The sequence below is a fragment of the Lutra lutra genome, chromosome 15 (assembly GCF_902655055.1).
Source record: "Lutra lutra chromosome 15, mLutLut1.2, whole genome shotgun sequence".
In the NCBI taxonomy this organism is placed as follows: Eukaryota; Metazoa; Chordata; class Mammalia; order Carnivora; family Mustelidae; genus Lutra; species Lutra lutra.
The window spans coordinates 48,898,880-48,921,230 of record NC_062292.1 but is presented as its reverse complement, the minus strand read 5'-3'; the positions used below and the strand labels follow the sequence as shown (position 1 = coordinate 48,921,230).

The 22,351-nt window shown below is 39.4% G+C and overlaps 1 protein-coding gene and 2 pseudogenes across 2 annotated transcripts; 2 read left to right on the top strand and 1 right to left on the bottom strand.

Moving 5' to 3' along the window:
- The first annotated feature begins 315 nt into the window (after positions 1-315).
- Positions 316-3,744, top strand: RGS2 (regulator of G protein signaling 2). 2 transcript variants are annotated; one of them, XM_047705514.1, is made up of 5 exons: positions 316-480; positions 1,538-1,639; positions 1,742-1,803; positions 2,374-2,540; positions 2,875-3,744. In XM_047705514.1, exons 1-5 carry the CDS (start codon positions 371-373, stop codon positions 3,067-3,069), a joined length of 636 nt encoding a protein of 211 aa, XP_047561470.1. In that variant the 5' UTR covers positions 316-370; the 3' UTR covers positions 3,070-3,744. The 2 variants fall into 2 exon arrangements, with proteins under 2 accessions (XP_047561470.1, XP_047561471.1); XM_047705515.1 differs by having other exon boundaries at positions 352-624.
- Positions 3,745-16,182: 12,438 nt separating this feature from the next.
- On the bottom strand, positions 16,183-21,745 carry LOC125085589 (60S ribosomal protein L37a-like; annotated as a pseudogene).
- Positions 21,744-22,099, top strand: LOC125085914 (60S ribosomal protein L37a-like; annotated as a pseudogene).
- Positions 22,100-22,351: the final 252 nt, after the last annotated feature.

The following is a 22,351-nucleotide window of genomic DNA, read 5'->3' as shown; positions in this document are numbered from 1 at the left end:
GGCCCGCGGCCAGCTTTGGCTCCCTCCCTTCGCCGGGGGCCGCCACTCCTTGCGAAAGGTCGCTGGCCGCGGCTCGCTGCTGGCCTTCTCTGTCTGATCCCACACCAAACCCCACAAGCCGCCGGGTCTGGCACGAGTGCGCACGAAGCACAAGCCGCAGACGTCAGCGGGCCTCCCTTCGAGACCCTTCCGCAGCGCCCGTGACTGCCGCAGGCTGGGGGCTGCCTCCGCCCCGTGCCCGTCTACAACCGACCAATCGGCGCCCTCTGGGGGCGGGCCCGGAGGCCTGAGGCCCCGCCCCACCCCCTCTAATAAATGTGGCCGCGCACATTGTCTCGCAAACATCTGCGGCGCTAGCAGGAGGAAGATAATGCAAAGTGCCATGTTCCTGGCTGTCCAGCACGACTGCGGATCCATGGACAAGAGCTCCGGCAACAGCCCCAAGAGCGAGGAGAAGCGGGAAAAAATGAAGCGGACCCTGTGAGTATGGCTTCTCTCCCGCCACTCGCTGCGGACCTGGCTCTCCTGGTTGCTGCAAAGGCGATACATTCCGGCTCGGTTTTGATTGACATTAGGAAACTGTGTAACCTGCGCTTCTGCAGGGGGGAAAAAAATGTGGAAAAGGTCATTTCGCTAAGTAAGGTTAAATCCGTGTGGTATGTACTGATTTCGTTACGTGAGCAAAGGAGTCTCGGTAGTTTAGGAATTGAGAAAATTTTGGGACTGGAGGCGGTGGTAGATGCGCCTGAGAAATTGCGGGTTGGCTTTTTGTCCCCTGCATTTACGATAACATCCGAGAATCCTGCGGCCAAAGAGCATCCCCAGAAATGGTACCTTGCATTATAAGTTTTGATCAGCTTACACAGCTTCTGGAAGTAGTATTTTGGTTGGTTCTGATTATATTCGTTTTAAAAAAATGGAACTGCATATCTGACCCACCAAAGACTGAAACGAATCCTTGTTGTGCATCATCTGCTTAAAATGAGTGTTGTAGTTGGGGGTGGGGGTGGGGGTCAGTCACACACACACACACACACACACACACACACACACACACACACACACACACCTACCTCCCTCCCTCATGGCTTCTAGTGTGGTCCAGAGCCTCCTGCTCTACGGGAGATGAATGCTGACTGGCTCCAGGCAGTTCCACTGGAGGTTTCAAGTGTGAAATGTCTCAGAATTACAATTAAGGCTGCAGAAAAACTGCTGCCTTTTGTGGGCCAGAAATAGCATCTGCCTTTTGAAGTATGTCAACTAAATTCATTTAACTACCCTAGTCATTTTAAGTAGTCTTACCCTTGGTTATAAAAGTAGTACTTCTGTTCAGATGAATGGATGAAACTAATTGTGTTCGGCACGTAGGTGCTAGGTTTAAATGTAAAATGCGTGAGACTGACTTGAAGAGTTCTTGTTTTGTCTTATTTGGTTTGTAGCTACTGGGTGACTTTATTTGGTAAAAACGCCTCCAACTGCAGTAGCAATATAAAATGTTCCCACTTAGTGAGTATCTCTCTCTCTCTTTTTTTTTTAGATTAAAAGATTGGAAGACCCGTTTGAGCTACTTCTTGCAAAATTCATCCTCTCCTGGGAAGCCCAAAAATGGCAAGAAAAGCAAACAGCAAACGTTCATCAAGTAAGTTGAAAATCTTGTACTTAGAAATGTGAATCGCTTGCTGCTGTGCTTGAAAGAGGAACTGTGATGTGCACAAGCTAACGTGCAGACTTTCTGTTGCAGGCCTTCCCCTGAGGAAGCACAACTGTGGTCAGAAGCATTTGATGAGCTGCTAGCCAGTAAATGTAAGTTAACCTGTTGAATTTGATCTATTTCAAGTATCACACGTCTAGAAAAAGCTGTTCACACAGCAGAAGAGCAGATTGCCCAAGGGGAGTTCAGCTTTATAATCGCTAAAAATATAATGCCTATTTTTCTCCTTTATTTCCTAGTATTTAACCATGGAAATGCATGGTTTATTCACTGTAGACAGGGAAGAAAAACTAGCCAAGATTATAGTGGCAGTTCCTCTTCCTTAGGGTTGAATCAGCTTTTCCATTGCATACAATGTTTCCAGGAGGTTTAGTTCCCAGAGAATTTAGGTTCCCATATAAATATTTGCATTAATAGCAAAGTTAACTCTTTATATTTTTGTAGCAGTGCACCAACTTAAGCATTTTGCCTATTAGCATCTTAGCCTTTAAAGAGCTAAATTGAGAGGATTACAAGTTTGAGTGAAATCAAGAAAATTGCTATCATCTAGAAATAATAAAATATAGGAGTGGGGAAATGGTAGTTCTGGAAAAAAATTGAAGGGATTAATTGGTCACCCAGTTCACATTCTGTATGCTTGCTTTTTCCTCCTCTTTCCCCAGATGGTCTTGCTGCATTCAGGGCTTTTTTAAAATCTGAGTTTTGTGAAGAAAATATTGAATTCTGGCTGGCCTGTGAAGACTTCAAAAAAACCAAGTCACCCCAAAAACTGTCCTCCAAAGCAAGGAAAATATATACTGATTTCATAGAAAAAGAAGCTCCAAAAGAGGTAAGGGGGAAACAACGTTCTTCATGACCGCATATTTTGAACACTTTCAGCACCAACACGAAACAAAAGACATCAAATTAAATTAAAAGTCAGGGGACTAGGGGGGTGGGGAGTGAAATGGTTTTTAGAAATGAATTCTGATTTTTAATTAGATTGATTTCATTTCTTAAATGACCTGGCTAATGAAGCTTATCACACACTATAGGTTTTGCTTCTTGTTTTCAAATATCATACAGGTATCAAATAAATACAGGTTCAAATATCATACAGGTATCTTGTTTTCAAATATCTAGTTCTGAATATGGAATAAACCACTTTTTTTTTTTAATTTCAGATAAACATAGATTTTCAAACCAAAACTCTGATTGCTCAAAATATACAAGAAGCAACAAGTGGCTGCTTTACAACTGCTCAGAAGAGGGTCTACAGCTTGATGGAGAACAACTCTTATCCCCGTTTCTTGGAGTCAGAATTTTACCAGGACTTGTGTAAAAAGCCTCAGATCACCACTGAGCCCCATGCCACATGAGATGAGAAAGGGAGCCCAAAAGTGGAGGACATTTCATTTTTTTCCTAAGGGGAAAGGCTGTGACCTGCCAGAAAGACTGACCTTGAATTTAGCCTGGGTGTTCAGGAAACATCACTCAGAACTATTGATTCAGAGTTAGTGCATCAGGAAGGTGGTAACTGTCTAGGAGAAGCTTGTATTGGGACAGCTTCCATAGCTGTGTCCAGGACACAGGGAGAAAGTGGTCTACATGTGGTGTGTCTCATACTGGGAAGGCAGAAATAGGAATGTGAGACCCCAAGTTATGATGTGATACTGTTGGTCCAAAAGCATTTAAAAATCAATAGGTCTGGGATTATGTGGCCTTAGCTAGCTGGCTCTATATCTTTCCCTAAATCAGTCCATGTTACCACATAGTGGTGGTTTTAGTTTTAGTTATTTAGGAGTAAGTAATGTTAAAATGTTTACTGTGTGCAAGGGTGTTGAAGTTCTTATGACTATAGATCATCAGTACTGTTGTCTCATGTAACACTAAAACTGAAACGGTCTGTATTTGAATTGTTACGTGGTATAGTAGAATGAGTGCTGTCATGTAGGGAACTACATTGTCCATGATGAGTGCCAAAACTGTCCTGAAGGCAGCTAAACTTTGACGTGTTCTTTGAATACATTTAATAAATTTATTTTGATAAATAATGTTGAATATTTGGTTCAGATATTGGGGGCTTTTGTGGGTTGTTGGAGAGGGTACTGTTAAACTGGAAATATGGCAGATACAAGGGAAACCTCTTTCCAGTAATCAAGAGTATCCTAGGTGATGTGCCCGTTCCATAAAAACGGACAGTGCTCAGAAATGAGAAGTTATAGGAATATGCCTTCTCTGCAGTTACCTCTTTTTTAAACCTAATAAACATTATGAAGGCCAAGAGAAGTCAGACCACCTCCTCAAAACCACTCTGGGGTCAAACTTTCTAATATAACCTTACCAAAAAAAAAAAAAAAAAGAAAATCAAGCTTATTGTTAATAAAAACAAACAAAAAATGACCTTAAAGCCCTTCCTGGATATATACTAAAGACTAGCTAAGTATAGAAAGTAAAATAATAGGGGTGCCTGGGTGGCTCAGTGGGTTAAGCCTCTGCCTTCGGCTCAGGTCATGGTCTCAGGGTCCTGGGATTAAGCCTCCCATCGGGCTTTCTGCTCCCTTTCTGCAGGGAGCCTGCTTCCCCCTCTCGCTCTGACTGCCTCTCTGCCTACTTGTGATCTCTCTCTGTCAAATAAATGAATAAAATCTTAAAGAAGTAAAATAATATAATGTAGGCAAAGCACCAGAGTAATTCATATAGCTCTGCTTTGCAAATGAAAAAGGAACCCAAATAAGGTGAATGTAGGACTGCCTTTTTTTTTTTTTAAAGATTTTATTTATTTATTTGACAGAGAGAGATCACAAGTAGACAAAGAGGCAGGCGGAGAGGGAGAGAGGGAAGCAGGCTCCCTGCTGAGCAAAGAGCCCGATGCAGGACTCGATCCCAGGACCCTGAGATCATGACCTGAGCCAAAGGCAGCGGCTTAACCCACTGAGCCACCCAGGCGCCCAGGGTTGCCTTTTATATTTCCCTTGGTTCCTACTTCCCCCGCAGGGTACAGACATGAACTTCCAAGATGCATACCTGAAATTGGTCATCTCCATGATCAATACAAAAATCAGAATTTTCCTGATTTCTCCTGCCTTCATTTGGCCAATAAAGAATCTGGTTATGTTACTTTAGCTAATGATGAAGGCAAAAGAAGCACACTTTTGTTTCTTAAACTTAATTTAGGAATGTGCTTTTTTTCCTAGTTGAGAGTGAGAGGCCTCGAATCTGTTATTTTTCAAACTGGTTATTTAGAAAAGGAATACTCTTCTCCAGGACGCTTCTTTCTCACCCTCCTTGATTACAGTCTCAAAAAGGAATGAGAGCCCTCGTCTCAGATTTGCAAGACCTGAGCTGAGGTAATAATTTCTCATAGCTTTCTGACCTCGGAAGTCCATCTTCCCTAGTTCCTCAATGTACACCTTCCCATCTATCCTACTGCCTATGAGGTAGTAAGGGGCTTTAGAAATTGTAAATGACTTAAAAAAAAAAAAAACGCATCCTGATTTGCCAAAAGAAATTGACAGGTGCCTGGCTGGCTCAGTGGGTCAAGCATCTGTGTTTGGCTCAGGTCATGATCCTGAGGTCCTGGGATTAAGTCCCATATGGGGCTCCCTGCTCAGCAGGGAGTCTGCCTCTGCCTCTACCTCTCCTCCTGCTTGAGCTCCCGCTCTCTCTCTTAAGTAAATAAAATCTAAAAAAAAAAAAATTGATACCACTACCCCCATAGTTTAAATACTGTTTTCATTGTTTTTCCACTAATTTTCATTTTAGCCAAAGTGTCTGGTACCGACAGGCAAAAGCTCCATGAAAGACTGCCTCCTGCACTCCTGCATTGCCAGCAACCAGGATATCCCCAAACAGGGGCTCTGTAAATAGTGGTTGAATCAATGAATTCTGAAGGGTTATTGACAGCGACATTTCTTAAGAGAATAAATAGGTCGGGTCTCCCTATGCCTTAATTTGGAAAGGTTTTGGCCAACAGAGAAACTCAAAGAGTCATGCCATACATTTCAAATCATTACCAAGTCCTATTTATTTTAGCTCAAATATATTTCCAGCCCGCTTTCCATGGCCACCCTCATCAAAGATGCCAATATCTGATGCATGTCAAGACTCCCCTCATTCTTACCCCTACACTCCATGTGTTCCCTGCTTTTTAATTCTGGGAATCCTTTTCAAACATAAGCTTGATCTTGTCTCTTGTTGCTTATAAACCCTTGACAGGTCTTCCAAACAATTAGGATAAAGGCATTATCCCTACTATGGCCTAGCACCTGCACAGTTTGAACCCTCCTTCCACTCCAACCTCGTCTTCGCCACATTTCCCCAGCTCTGCTGGCTGCACTGACCCACTTCCGTTCCCACTGCAGGTAGCATGCACACTGGTCCACAGAGCCTTTGCACGTAATAGTCCCTCTGCAGGGAATGCAATTTTAGCTCTCACTCATCATTCATAGATCAGTGCAATTGTCACTTCCCTAGGGGAGCTTTTCCTTACCTCCTTATCTAGGTCAAATCCCTTTTTAGACATTCTCATAACACCAGATTGTCTAATTTAGAGCGCTAATAGAATTCTCATTAATTGGTACGATTATTTGATAATCCTATGACTCCTCCCCCAGACTGTGGATAGCACAATTTGAGGGCAGTATCTTTTGCTGTTCATTGCTGAATCCCAACACCTAGCACCTTGCCTGACACACAGCGGAAGCAACATAAATCATTGCTGAATAAACGAACGAGTATTAAAAGGTCTTATAAATAAATTTTGATGAAACAAGTATCTACCGATGCACAAGGAAATACTACAAAGTTTTAAAAGGCACATTGGCTCAAATGTCTGAAAATATCTGCAGAGTTTTTCCTTTGGCAAAAATATAATTACCTCTTACTCAGCATGTTCTCTATAACTTTTGGCCTTTAATCTAAGAAGAGGCCAGATTACAGTAACAAAAAACAAGGGTTTTGACTTTTTCAGGGCCGTTAAAAGCACAGGCTTTATTCAGGTGGTATTTTCCAATGTTCTCTGGTGTGGAACAAACAGAAATAGATTGAAGATTAGAAGCCACATACCTCCACAAATAAATATCACTTAAGGCTCCAGATTCTCCGAGTTCGTACATTTAAGATCCACAGCCTATTCATTTTGATAGTATTTCATTTTTTCAAAGATTTTAAGCTCAGGAGCATTTCAAAATACAGCAATCTCATGCAGTCCCACTGAAGAAATTGAAGAATTGTGTATTCTCTGCCATGTGAACATAGGGAGGCAACAGATGAGTTTCAATGACGTGGCTTAGAGCGATCACTCAAAATTTCAGAGGAAATGAGTCTTTGGTAGAGGGTTTGTTGGTGCGTTTGTCTGTTTTACCACAATGTTTGGTCAGGGCCGGCAGGGAGTCTCTTACAGCTGGGGTGCATTGTGCATTTGGACTTTAAGAAAGCCCCACCCTCTACCAGGCACTAGCCTGTTTCTAACTTTGTTTTCCTGTGTTAGTCCCATCACAGAGTAAAAAAAGGAGTTAGTCTGACTTAAGGGACTTCACCACTATTAAACAGTGAGCTTTGACCTTCACGGACATTTCTGTGTACTGGCTTAGATGCCTTTTGACAACTCTGGAAAACAAGTTTTCCTGTTGTTGTCAGTAGCAAGGAGATGAGGTTTATTTTTGGCATTCTAGCTAAAGAGTAGCACAGAGTTGCCTGAGGTGACAATAACAGCCCAAAAGAGTGTCGCCTATGACCTGAAGGGCAAAAAAAACTAACTAAATAAAAGGAATCACTTGTAGGGTAAGAGGTCCCTTCCAGCTCAAGGTGACAGGATTCAACAAAGTACTGATATTAGCCATTTTGGGCCCATGGTCCAGCATGACCAGACTGCACTCTGTGTGGAGAATAGGACCCAGGATGGGTGTAGAAGTGAAGCCCAGGACCAGGTGATAGAAGGTTTTTGAATATTAAAGGTTAGGATTTTATTCTGAGGCAACAGACACGAATCTCAACTAAAATGTATAAAAATAACTTGGGCAGCAAATTTGGAGGATAAATTGGAGGCAGGGAGATGAGCCAGGAGACAGCACTAATAGCCCAGACAAGAAATGCCATGCACCTAAACCAGGACAATGCCACCCAATAAATAATCCAATGTGATGTTAATAAATTAGACATCGCCTACGCTACGCAGAACACAAGTCTATGCCATGGAGGAAATAAATATAAAGACATGTAAGATACACAGCTTGTCCTCCAAGAGGTGCTCATTAAGTATCTCACAAAATAAGGGGCACCTGGTGGCTCTGTTCAGTGTCTGACCCTTGATCTCCGCTCAGGGCTAGATCTCAGGGTGGGGAGTTCAAGCCTCACATTCAGCTCTATCCTGGGAAGGGAACCAACTTAAAAAATATATATGGCTTACGGAATAATGTACAAAAGTTAAAACATCAGGGGGGCTATGATTGGTGATTAATTACCAAAAGAAAAATGCAAATACTTATAGTTAGAATCTGTCGAGGAACAAAGTAAAGTGGCGTTTTTTGATGAGATTTAAAGAATGAGTCAATTTAATAAGGATGGAGGGGAAAGTACTCAGGGTGGAGAAATGGGTTAACCTAAGGGGAAAGTAAGATTAGGTCTTGTATAGTACTATGACATTTTTGTACGCAGATAGATTCTGTGAGGATGTATATTTGAAAGCTGTTTTGTTGATTCGGTTTTTTGGCAAGCCTTTACCAAGGTTTCTCTGGGCAAGAAAGATGTGAAGGAGCAGAAGAAATGGTCAACTACCGAGAAGGACAGGAAAAGAAAGGCCGGGAGCTCAAGCTCAAACCTAAAAGCTACACTTTATTTTTCTTAAAAATGGATTTCGGTAAGATGATCAACCAGCCTAGTCATCAGGCTCTACGGAATCTTCCTTCAGTTTATCCCAGGCATCTTTCCCTTCTCCTACAGCCAAGCTTACACACCATGGTTGTCATTCCCTCCCCTGGACCCGGGTAGACCTCAGGTTCGGTGTCCTGCTTCTAATTCATTCACTAGATGGCCATTTGAACATCGATGTCTTCACATCACTCTTCCAACCAGAAAATATGCAAACTCTCTGGTATCTCCCAAATCAGAGGAAACTCCAATACCTACAGATAAAAATTCTTTGTTTTTTTCTGCCTATCCAGTCTTAGTTTCACCATCCAGAAGCAATCAATGCTGGATTCTCTTATTGTTCCTGAGATACACTATTTTTCTCCCATTATTAGATCAAATTATCCCCCATGTTTAGAACTGCTCTGCCTTCCTTTAAATTTAACTCTTTTCTCAAGGCTCAGATCAAGTTTCACCTCTATGCAAGGTTGTCAAGGGTGTGTCAGTCTTATCTTCCAACTAAATGGTCAATCACGGTACCATTTTGGCTTATTTTACTTAACTTTCAGAGTAATAGTAAGGTTCCAAACATGAAGGATACTCAGTATCCATTGATCATTGATTAACTGATCAGCTCATTGATTGATTCTCAAACTCTTCCATAAAAATGCATGCGGTGAAAAAAAAAATTACAAGCAGTGATATAAATGATTCCATTTGAATTTGCTAAGCTCATTCATAAAAAAACTTTTTTAAGGAGTCTGCAAAGCTTTTTATTTTGTCTCTACATTTTGCCTTGCAAATTTAGAGGAGGGAAAAAAACTAAACTATGTGGATCTTGGATAAGATCCTAACATTAGATTTTCTGGAATCCCAAGTTAATCTGATATTTATATGGTTTAAAAACTGCACTGACCTATATGGAAACTTCCCTTAGGAGTGAGACTTGTGTGTTTATTTAGCTGGTGTGTAACTTAGACATGTACAGACGTTATATCAAAGTCAAAATAATGAAAAAGAGAGAAGACCCAAATAGGAAAGTGAGAAGAAACTATTTGCTGCCGTCTGCTATGGGGTAAAAAGTAACTTGGTTTTCTTGATTGTTGTTTTGCCTTTTTTTCTTTTTTAATTCATTTGCAACTTACAATCTCAGAGGCCCATTCCACGTCCGTCGCAAATGATTCTCTCAGTCTTTAGCCTCAGAACACAACCACAAATTTTCTATAATAAGTGCATTTTGAAACTGCAATACTGAAACACCAAGAAAATGTGCAGTTTACATGACCTGTGCTAGAGTCTGAGAAAAACCAGATATAAAGCTTTGCTTTCACAAGCAGGTGGTGCTTGGTTGAACTTTGCCCTCTAGCACTGAAGTTTATGACGTTAAATTTCCATTTGGCACAAACCAGGGCATTCTCATACAGAGTGATTTCACAGAAGTGGCCATTGAGCATGGTAACCTCAGTGTCAGGACTTAAAATTCTACCCCTTTGTGAGTTCTTCTACTTCTGTTTCAGATTCCAGAACTTTGTAAACCCTGTAACATTCCACAAAAGTGCGAGTAAGACGATTAACGTTGTAGGACAGCTAGTAACAATAATTTCAAAAATAATTTTGGTCTTCATACAACTATTTTTAGAAAAAAAGTCAATAATCCATCTACTACTGAAAATGTTAATGTTGATGAAGTATCTCTGAACTTTGAGTCATTTTTTTTAAATCCAGAGAATGTAGAAAGAGCCCAGAAACAACATCAAAGATAAAATCAGGAAAGTAGTGCTATCCAGTAAAAAAATAATATGCCACATATATAATTTTTAGTTTACATTTCATAGCCTCATTGAAAGATGCAAAATTTTTAGTTTTAAAGCCGCATTAAAAGATGCAAAAAGATGGGACACCTGGGTGGCTCGGTGGATTAAAGCCTCTGCCTTCAGCTCAGGTCATGATCCCAGGGTCCTAGGATCAAGCCCCACATCAGGCTCTCTGCTCAGCGGGGAGCCTGCTTCCTCCTCTCTCTCTGCCTGCCTCTCTGCCTACTTGTGATCTCCGTCTGTCAAATCTCTGTCTGTCAAATAAATAAGTAAAATCTTTAAAAGATGCAAAAAGAAATAAATGAAGTTAATTTTAACAGTGTATTTTATGTAACCCAGTATACTCAGAATAGTACTATCATTGTGGCATGTGATTCATATAGTAAATTATTAAAGAGGTATGTTATATATTTTTCTCTTATTAAGTCCTCAAAATTAAGTCTTCAAATTAAGTTTTATTACATCTGATGTGTGTTTATACTTACAGCATATTCAAATGCCCACTAGTCACAGTTCAAGGGTTCAGTAGACACATGTGTCCACCTTATTGGACCTCATAGCAATAAAGGTTGAATCTAGATGATAGATCACAAACTAGAATGAATTTATACTTTCTTATTTTTTTCCAATGCCCAAATACATTTCATAGCCAGCGGTTCTCAAAATTCTTCACCACCATGTTGCCTTTAATTGGGAAAAGTATCTTCTATTTCCCGTATGAAGGCAATGAAGCTAGATTACCACAATTCAAATGCCACCTCTCTTACTTGCTGTGTGACCAAACATGGACATATTATGGAACTTTCTTTTGTGAAGTTTTACCTATTTAAGTAATCTCTACCCCCAACATGGGGCTTGAACTCATAACCCTGAGATCAAAAGTCACATGCTTTTCCTACTCAGCCAGCCAGGCACGAACTTCACTGTCTCTCAAGTCGAAAGCAGAGGAATATCAGACTGCCTTACAGGTTTTTTTGTTCTTTTAATTTTTTTTTAAATAAATGGATTGATACATGCAAAATACTTACAGAAGTGCTAGCAAACAATGTTTAGTAATAATATTATTTATTTAAGAGTTATCTAATAACACTGCTTTGCATTATTTTCTAGACAAAAGTATTGTCTAGATCAAAAGCTATTGTTGACTGGAAGACCACTAACTCAGTTAATATGAAAACCCTGACTTGAGTGAGTCAATTTCTCAAAATAACCGACTCCTGTGCTCATTATAACTTTTTAAAAATTTATTTATGTTTTGTTTTGTTTTAAAGAGAGCACAAGTGGAGGGAGGGGTAGAGGGAGAGAGAATCTCAAGCAGACTCTGTGCTGAGCTCCAAGTCCAATGTGGGGCTCGACCCCACAACCCTGAGATCATGAGCCAAAATCAGGAGTCAGATGCTCAACAGACTGAGCCATTCAGGTTCCCCTAGAATTATTAGAATTAGAATAGTGTTTTCATGCATTCAACAATATGCATCCAGGTACCCAACAGAGCAATGGACAAGATCTATGGTCCCTACCATCAGGGGAACTTTAGCTTCGATGGATTATTCTCAACCCTGTATCTTTCATTTCATGAGTCTTCAGTTATTATTGATATGATTTAATATAGGCCTTATGTTAACATATGTTATCCTTGCTTACATCTAGCACTGGGATGATGTTGTCTGCAGGTATTAGAAAACCCCAATCAAACTGGCATGAAAATACACAAATTCAAAGCTAGGGTAGATACCAATCCTGGTGCACCCTGATCTCCTGCTGTTATTCGGCACTCCCTTTCACTCAGTCCTCCTCTAATACTTCAGTTGTGTCAACACAGTGGCTTCTATCATGGTCACAAAATGGTTGCCATTAACAAGGGTAGCAATGGACACCAAAAGATTGCTCCTCCAACGATAGGGAAAAATGTTTATTTCTTAAATCTAATTAGATCAACTTGTCACAATCCATAGAAGAAATCATAAACGGATTGGCTTAACACTCGGTTTTTGAATGATCATGGGTCAAGGGTATGGAATCACCAGGATCCAATACAACTCTTTAGTCTAGAAGTGAGATCATGCCTAAGGAAGCAACAGGTAGCTGAAACAACTTGGGGTTTTGTTAGAAAGGAGGAGCTGAAACTGTGTGGTCAATTGGCAATGTCCATTACACAATGCTGAGAGGAACTTGTTTTGGATATTGTTCCGAAGTGACAGAAGAGACAGTCTATGATTCAGTAAGCACTTGGGGATGTCACAAAATAGGTCACTGCTAAATAAAACCCAGAACACACATGATTTTTATCCTGACTGCATGAATTGTCTTTATCAGTTTAAATATGGCTGGAAAGTATTAAAAGAGAAAATAAGTCTAATACAAGGAATAGCTATAGAAATTTGATTTGTAGTTCCATTTCCTAAAGTTTTGTGTGTGGAAATGTCACTTCTATGAGTCACAGTTTTCTCATTCAGCTCATCTCTTAGCCTCAAGTTCTGGTGGCGGGTGGGGGGGGGGGAGTCAAAAGATATAATTCATGTGGAAGACATTTGTAAGCTTTTAATGCAAAATAGAAATCATTTATTATCATTAACAGGAAAATCAAAGCTTTCAAGTTTGGTGAAAACAGTTCTCAATGCTGTATCTTTCATTTCATGAGTCTTTAGTTATTGCTGATATGATTTAATATAGGCCTTATGTTAACATATGATTTTTGTGTTCCAACTATTTAGACAACAACATGCATTTCTTCTGAATTTGTACAACCTGTTACAAAAATAAATACTTCCTTGCTCAACATGCATTCTACAAAACTTAAAAGCAAAACATGTAAATATTCTAGGTGGGACTGAACAAAAATATTCTTTTTTTTTTTAAAGATTTTATTTTTAAGCAATCTACACCCAGCATCGGGCTCAAATTCACTATCCCGAGATCAAGAGTCACATGCTCTAGACTGAGCCAGCCAGGTATCCCTGAACAAAAATATTCTAAGTATTAAATATTTTATCACAAAAGGCCTTTTAGAGTAACAAAATTTATTCTGCTGTTTTAGTTCTGTCTGTTTGTCCTTCAGTGATTATTGCCCTTCTCCTTCTACTCCTCTACCATCATTATCTAGGCCTTCTTTGTGTCAGGCCAATATTACTTCTCGGGCTGTTGCCTGTTCTCTTAAAATCAGAATTTCCTGGGGTGCCTGGGTGGCTCAGTGGGTTAAAGCCTCTGCCTTTGGCTCAGGTCATGATCCCAGGGTCCTGGGATTGAGCCCTGCATTGGGCTCTCTGCTCAGCAGGGAGCCTTCTTCCTCCTCTCTCTCTCTGCCTGCCTCTCTGCCTACTTGTGATCTCTGTCTGTCAGATAAATAAATGAAATCTTTAAAAAAAAGAAATTGGAATTTCCTTTTTCCAACTCATCCTACATATGGAAGCAGATTATTCCTCATAAATACCAATTTAACTATATATCGTGCTTCATTCAGAAAGTTTCATCGCCTCCGTATTTCCTGAGTAGCATAGAAAGAGCACTAGATTAGAAGTCAACAGAATGAGAATCTGGTCATAACAGCATTAACTGCCTGGTTAACCTGGGCATTGTCCCCTCTCAACTCCTTCATCTGTAAACACTTGACTGGGTCTCTAAAATCTCTTCTGACTCTAAAATCCTGCTTGGCTTTGGATATTCCTGAAATCTATCCCTATCCTTATAATTTTAATTTTTTTCCCAAACAATCTAACATAAAAATCACTGCTTTCATCCATCTTCTCTCCTCCCTATCCCCAAAAGCAAAGCCAACATCATTTCACTCATATTGGCCTTCTGTCTGGACAAGCCTCCTACTCCATTTATTCTACCTGTATCCTATATATTTTTCAAGACCCAACTCACATTCCCCAGGCACACCAGTTTATCAATCTTTGCCTCCAATCCTTCATTCAACAAAAACTTGCTGCATACCTACTGTGTGCGAGGCAATGGGGACACCATGCTGAATAAAAGAGAGAGGTTTCCGGCCCCTGTGGAATGGACATTCCACTGCAGTCAATAGTTACTGAACAAGTGAATAAACGAGATAATTCCAGATTATGACAAATGCCTAAGAAAGAAATAAACTAAATGGTCAGATAGGGAAGGGACAGGATGGTCTGGGAAGGCGTATTTTAGCTGTGTAGTGTTGTTATATGCTCCCTGAACTTGTGTAGACTGACCGATTAAACCAAAGCCCAGCTCTGCTTTACAACAACAACTCCTCTTTATTTTTTTTTAAAGATTTTATTTATTTATTTGACAGAGAGAGATCACAAGTAGACAGAGAGGCAGGCAGAGAGAGAGAGGGAAGCAGGCTCCCTGCTGAGCAGAGAGCCCGATGTGGGCCTCGATCCCAGGACCCTGAGATCATGACCTGAGCCGAAGGCAGCGGCTTAACCCACTGAGCCACCCAGGCACCCAACAACTCCTCTTTAAATAAGAGCCTTAAAACTTGTGTTAGCTAAGCCATAACTTCTTATTAATTCCAAAATAATTTTTATCCATAGAAAGGATCATTTCTGAACCAATAACATATTGCATTCAGTATTTTTTAAGTTCTAAAAATTAAGAATCCCTTGAGGCATTTCTCAAATCACTAAGGATTCTAGGGTACCCACATTTTTTTTTTTGCTAATGTCATTTTCATACTCCAGGCTACTGTCCTTCTGATTATTTCTTAATGGTTTATTTCCTCAGGTGGCATCTTGCTTCTCTCCCTAGTGCCCTATCATGTAGCTGACATTATCACCACCCACTCCATCCCCTGGGTTGAAAACCTGCCACTATATACCTTTTTATGAGGGTTAGAAACCTCACCCACTCACATTACTGAGTCACTAAACCTCAGAGATTTCCCCTCGAAGCTCTACTCCTTAAATTTCCACAAAGAACCCAGTAACAATAGCATTTAAGTAATTCCAGGGTAATACCATTTTTCTTAAAAAACAAACAATTCCCTGAAGACAGTCTGCCTTTGGGCAGGCTCTCACCACCTCGAAGCTGGATTCCTTACTGCATTCTGCTGAAAGTTCTCACCTTCAGACTGGCCTCACTCCCATTCATTCTACTTGAGGAAAGGGGTGGAAAGAACATGGAGCTGAAAGATGGATCAGACTCCAGTTGTCATCTTGATTCACCATTTTAATTAGTTGTTCAGCCTCTGGGATGATACTGAAGCTCTATCAGATTATTTACTTGTAAGTTATGTCAACGTTAGAAACCGTGCTAAGAAATCTAAGAAGCATTGTATGCATCATGCTTAACACTGGGCTGGCACACGGAGGCATCCAAATTTAACTCCCCTTCCCTTTTTCAAATTAAATCTGATCTCCACCTTCATTTCTCCATCGAGGAAAGCCTGTTCAGCAACCCTGTATCATTTATACAATCAGCTTCAGATCTATTAGCAGGGTCTTTTCATTCTGGTTCAATTACCTTTCCAGTTTTCTTTGATAGTTTCTTAAATTATCCCCTTTAGTCTCTACTAAGGCATCCTGGCCTGCGTCAAAGCAGACATCTCAATACTCCTTGACAGCATGAGCTTCTCAGGTGGCTCCACACCCTAGGTCTTGGCACACATTGTTTTCTTGTCTGAAATGCCCTTATTTCCTCTGAGATTTCCTTATTCCCTCTTCAAATTCTTGTCAAAACTTTGATCTCTTTAAAACTTCACAGACAAACCTGAGGCAGAGCAAATACTTCTGATCTCCCAAGTTATTTGTTCACACCTCCATAATAGCTTTGTTGTTGTTGTTCCATAAATTAACCCATTTATTATAAGGTAGTAATGTTTCAAATGGTGGAGCTTCAATGGTGGAGCTTTCACTGGTCTTTCGAGGTTTTCAGTCTTCTTGTAGTAGACTTTACTATGAGGGCAGAGGTGGTGTTGTAGGTCCAGGGACCATCAGCAACTGTTTTATGGAGGAACCACACTGCTGGATGCCCATGGCTTTTCTTCCCATCTTGGTTTTGCCACAGAAGAAGCAAGTGTACTTGGCATGATGGCTTATTTCAATTTTCTCCACCATTTTCTTGAGGGAGGCACCATAAGGTGTTCCATATTTACCAATGATTCTGACCTTTTGGGTCCATCTTAGCCATATCCCCACCAACTAGGTCCAAGCTCAGAGAATATAGCCTTCTCACTGAGAAATCTATCCCCAAACATTAATCTTATTTCTCTTGTCAATCAGAAGCATTCTCATTGAGCTGATGTTCAAAACCTGTTTTTAGACCTTTTGGGGGTCTGTATCCTTGGATAGGAAAGAATTACATCTTTATTTTCACTAACTTCCAAGTAAATTTAGCATTTCCTTCCATTATGAATCTAATGAACCTAGAATCTATGAATCTAACAAACAACAAGTAGCAAGACATGTGACTGTCACAAAGTACAGATATTTTTATGTCACATTAGAGTTGTTGAAGCTATTTTGAAACATTGTTTGCATTCATCATTACTTCCAAGTTCCAATAGTAATTAGACTTACTGCTAGAAACTTTAAAAAAGTTTAAAGTGTGAATAAAGAAGCACATATATTATTCTATTACAGTTTTTTAAGTAAACATTTTGAGAAATTGTTGACTCACCTACGATTGCAAGAAACAATACAGAGAGATCCTGTGTATTCTCAGTTTCCCAGTTTCCCCAATGGTGACATCCTGCAAAACTATAGTAAAATATCATAACGGGGATACTGACATTGATACAGTCAAGATACAGAACATTTCTATCTTCACAAAGATCCCTTGTGCTGCCCTTTTATAGTCATGCAAACTTCCCTGCCACCCTACTCCATCCTTAAACCCTAGCAATCACTAATCTCTCCACTTCTATAACTTTGTTATTTCTAGAATGTCATATAAATGGAATCCTACAGTGTATAACCTTTGGGGACTGGATTTTCTACTCAACATAATACTATGAAGATTCTTCAAGATACTGCATGTATCAGTGGCTTTTCCTTTTATTACTGAGTAGTATTCCATAGTGTGAGTCTAACACCATCTCTTTTGCTAATGTTTTGAATTGGTTATCAGTATGCCTGTCTTCCCCTTCCTTTCATGAGATAAGAACTGTGAGCAGTTCTAATGCTGACAAATGGTCTTAGTTTTCATTTATCAGAGAATGTCTTGATTTCTCCTTCATTCCTAAAGGACATTTGCCCTAGATATAGAATTTGGGGTTGACCGTTCTTTTCTTCCAGCACATAAAAATGACATGCCACTTTCTCCAGCTTCCATGATTTCTGATAAATCTCATGTCATTCAAATTGCTTTCTCCCTATGAGTAAGGTCATTCTCTCTCACTCCTTACAAGATTTTGCTTTTTAGTTTTAGAAGTTTGTGTATGATACATTTTGATGTGGATTTCTATGGGTTTTTCCTTTTTGTGATCCACTCGCCTTCTTGATTATATAGGTTTAGTGTTCTTGTTGAATTGGGAAGTGCTCAGCCTTCATTTTTTTGTTGTTGTTGTTGTAATCCCACAAGTATATGAGGCACTGTTCATTTTTTTTCCCTCCATTTTCTCTACTCTTTTAAACTAGAGAAATTCTATTTTATCTTTAAGGTCATTGATTATTGCCTCTGTCTCATCCATTCTAATTTTGGGCCCATCCATTGAATGTTTTTATTTAGGTTCTTGTATTTTTCATTTCTAATTTTTCCATTCAGTTCTTCTTGATATCTTCTATTTCTCTGCTGAAACTTTCTACTTTTCTTATGTTTTAAGTATGTTCATAATTGCTTACTGAAATATTTTTATAAAGGTTGCTTTGATATCTTTGCCAGGTAACTTTAACATTTCTGTCATCTCTTTGTTGGCATCTGCTGATTGTCTCTCTCTCTCTCTCTTTTTTTTTTTTCATTTGAGCTGAGATTAGCCTATTTCTTGGTGTGACAATTGATTTTGTATAATAATCTGGACATTCTGAATACTATGTTATGAGACTCTGGGTTCTATTGAAACTTTCTGTTTTAGCTGGTTTCATCTGACACCGTTCCAGCAGGAGAAGGGAGATGCTGCCTTATTATTTCAGGTGGACTAGAAGTCCAAATTTCCCACTTGGCCTCTGTTGCTACTTGAGGGGAAGAGAAGTTTATCATTACACTGGGCAGGGGTAGGAGTCACAACTCTCCACTAGAACTCCACTACAGTCCCCACTCAGCCTTTGCCGGCATAGGTGTGGGTGGGGCCACAGATTTTTTTTTTTTTCCCTATGGTTTTGGCTGGGGTGGAATGCTTACTGTTTAAAGTTTTCTGTCTTGCTAGACTTTCCCTTTCCTTACCCTTTGGTTATAAAGAAAGAAAGCTTCTGTTGGGACTTTTTTGCCTGTATGTGTTGACATTTCTGAGTTACCAGTTTTTTAGCTTTAGGTCTAGAATACATAAGGCAAAAAGACGATCTAGGGAAATCACAACCATATCATTCCTTGGTCTCTAAAGTCTCTAGCTGGTCTTTTATTTCTCTCCACCTTTCAGAGTCTTTGTTTGTTTGTTTCATATGTAATGTCCAGGGCTTTTAGTTATTTTTAGTGGGAGGAATAAGGAAAAGAAAATGTATTCCAACTTTCCGAAAGTGTAAGTCTCCTCTGTCACTGGTTTTTTCTTTTTTTAAATATTTTGATTACGATATTTCAACCTAAATGTGGTTTTTTGCAATCCTATATATTTTATTTATGCATTTATTTATCTGAGAAACATCAGACAGCCATAGAGTTTCCACAGAACCACCACTTTAAAGAAAAATTCAAAATGGAGACCCAAAAGAAGTAGCACAGAATTATATTCCAAGATGACACAATTGGCCCAACTGCCTTCTTTAGAGTATGCATTCATTGGCTTTCTAACTTCCATGCATCCTCTCTAGCCCCATCCAGGGTTAGGACAATTATATGGAGAGTTCTAGGGAGCCATCCATTACCAGGCAAGGCTGTGGCTTACAAAGTGACCCAAGTCTTCAGAACTTCCTCAAAACTCCAGAGAACAACACCTCTCACCCTAACTGAGAAGTAGTTAGTATTCTTCCCATCACTTTGGGTGTGGCTTTTCCACTCCCCAGGGTAGCCCCTTCTTAATTGTGCTACATTGGAAATCACCTTTTTCAATGGCCCAGAATACTCATATGTGTGCCTCGTACCCTGAAAGGAATGAAAGTCTTTCGTCACCCTGATGGCAGATGAAGTAGAAGGGAAAGACCACACACCAAGACTAAAGAAGGACTGTTCAACCACTATCATATCACATTTAAATGTATATCTGCCCTTTCATGAGACTATGAACTGCTCAGAGGAAATAAACTGTTTTACATTCCCTTTTATTCTCGAGTTTAACACAGGTTGAGACACATGAAAGATGCCTAATAAATGTTGTTAAATGAATAAACAAGCAAATCTATCCCAGAGAAAAATGGTATATATTAGACTTTACCAAAAGACTGCACACTTGTTTATTTCTAATTCAGCTTAAAAAACATTCTTAGGTCATTTAAGACAAATATTACTCATTCCTTGGACTTCCATTCCTAATTTCTTCTTTTTTTTTAAAGATTTTATTTATTGATTTATGTATTTATTTACTTATTTCTAGAAAGAGCATGTGAGTAGGGGGAGGGGCAGAGGAAGAGGGAGAGAGAATATCAAGCAGATTCCACAACCAGCATGGAGCCCAATGCAGGGCTCAATTTCATGATCTTGATATCATGACCTGGGCCAAAATCAAGAATCAGACACTTAACTGACTGAACCAGGCACCCCTCATTCCTAATTTCTTCTTATCCATCCATTATTACTCACCCAAACTTGGATGAAAAAATGTATGCATAATTTCTCCATTTCAAAGACCATCTTGCACGGATGTCATGCATACTGCTACCTCACAAATATACTAAAGATGGCACAAGGTTTCCAGGTCTAGTCATAACAACACCATTCCCCTCCTCTGTTTCTTTACCTGGATCCTGAACATGTCCTAGGACAAGAGTCTGGGACTATCACCCTAAACAAAATTTAGGTAAGTCCCAGTGATCTGTCAATGACTGATGGTAATATCTTTTGTTAGCTAGAGTCTGGAACACAAAAAGATAATGATCTTGAAAGCAGTCTCATAAATCTTTAACCCAGGTACCTCTTCTCAACAGCAAACTCTGATTGAAAGCAAATCACAATGTAAAGAAACCATTTGCACATCTCAGTGTTACCTAGCTACCCAAACAAGCCCAAGAAATGCAATGAACATTACCCAGGAGTTGAAAGGAAGTGACTAAGTAAGAGTTGAGAAATGGTTCACGGCATCAGGAATGACAACGTGTAAAGAAGGGTGGCATTCCACGCCTCCTCGCTAGGCAGGGCATCCAAGACAGCCTATGAGCTGTCATGAAAGATAAACAAAGGTTTGTCTTACTAAAGCCAGTAACAAAGGAAGCTTGGCAGTGAATCTGACAGCTAATACTGTGAGTGAGGTTACTGACGACAACAATTAATGAATAACCTGCCTGGAATTCTTCATCAGTGAGATAGGAATTATTGAGGAATTCATAGACTAGGTCTCAGAGGGAACACCTTCTGCATAGCCCAGATAGATAAGGAAATTAAAAGAGTGTATCTTTTAAGGCAGATAATTTCATTCCTATGATAAAATAGAAAAGATGTGCAATTTGAATTGAAAACAAAACAAACATCTGAAGTAAATAAGTTTTGATGAGATGGAAAACAGATTTTAGGTATATTGTAAATATCATGCATACGAAACACAGATTTTTATAAGGATGTTTTAAAATTGTCTTGCTTTATTATAAAATTAGCATTATAGATAATGTAAGTGCCAAATTGCATAAAATCATGACAGATGTAGTGTCAAATAAGTTTCCTAAAGTGGTTAAACTTCCAAAGGGACTAGTTTCATTTCCAAGTAGGTTGAGCATGTGTGCATGTGTACAGCTCTGTTCATTCCAGGCCAGACTAGAAATTGGGGGGAGGAAGGGTGATTAGTCAAATCTTTTCTATAACCATTATCTAGAAAAAAAGACAAAAACTTTTGTTGACCATTCCACTGGTGTCTAAATGGAACAGGAAATATGAACAGGAAAGTAACATAAATCCAGAAGGGTTAGAATCTGTTTTCCCCTTTAAAACCTTTGAGAATTCTGTGTCATATAGTAACTGAACTTTTTATGGTATTGTAAGGTATCTAAAGGATATAGTTCCCTTTATCTCTTACTAGATTTTTATACTTTCCTATTTTTGTGCTCAATTTGTAGTATATAATCTCATTTCCTTAAAACAAAAAAGCTTACTGACATCTATTAAAAGTCAACCTACTAGAAGAGAAACAATAAAAAATGGCATCTAGCTCTCGGGGCTCAGACCTAGTTTGAGGCGACATGGCTAAACGCACCAAGAAAGTCGGAATCGTGGGCAAATACGGGACCGTTATGGTGCCTCCCTCAGGAAGATGGTGAAGAAGATTGAGATAAGCCAGCACGCCAAGTACACTTGCTCCTTCTGTGGCAAAACCAAGATGAAAAGACGAGCTGTGGGGATCTGGCATTGTGGCTCCTGCATGAAAACCGTCGCTGGTGGCGCCTGGACCTACAACACCACTTCTGCTGTGACAGTAAAGTCTGCCATCAGAAGACTGAAGGAGTTGAAAGACCAGTAGAAGCGCCACCGTTTGAAACATTGCTAGCCTATAATAAATGGGTTAATTTATGTAACAAAATTATTTTGGCTTGTTAAATTTATTGATTAGATCTTTCAATTTATGTTGCGTTAATTTTACATTCTCAGAGAACTTGAAAATTAAAAATCCTTCTAATTTTTGTTGGAAAAAAAATGGCATCTATATTCTTAGTAGATGTATATAATACAATATGCGGTATTAGAAGTCTACTGTTAATAATTATGCAATCAATATTAAATTATTATAAACAACAAATATTGGTAATTATACTGATGGTAAATAGTAATTCAGTGATTCTAACTTAAAACT

Excerpts from the sequence above, each read along its gene's own strand:
- RGS2 (XM_047705514.1), top strand. The coding sequence starts at position 371 with ATGCAAAGTGCCATGTTCCTGGCTGTCCAGCACGACTGCGGATCCATG. Across the intron at positions 481-1,537 it reads GAAAAAATGAAGCGGACCCT|ATTAAAAGATTGGAAGACCC; the intron begins GTGAGTATGGCT and ends TTTTTTTTTTAG. Across the intron at positions 1,640-1,741 it reads AAACAGCAAACGTTCATCAA|GCCTTCCCCTGAGGAAGCAC; the intron begins GTAAGTTGAAAA and ends TTTCTGTTGCAG.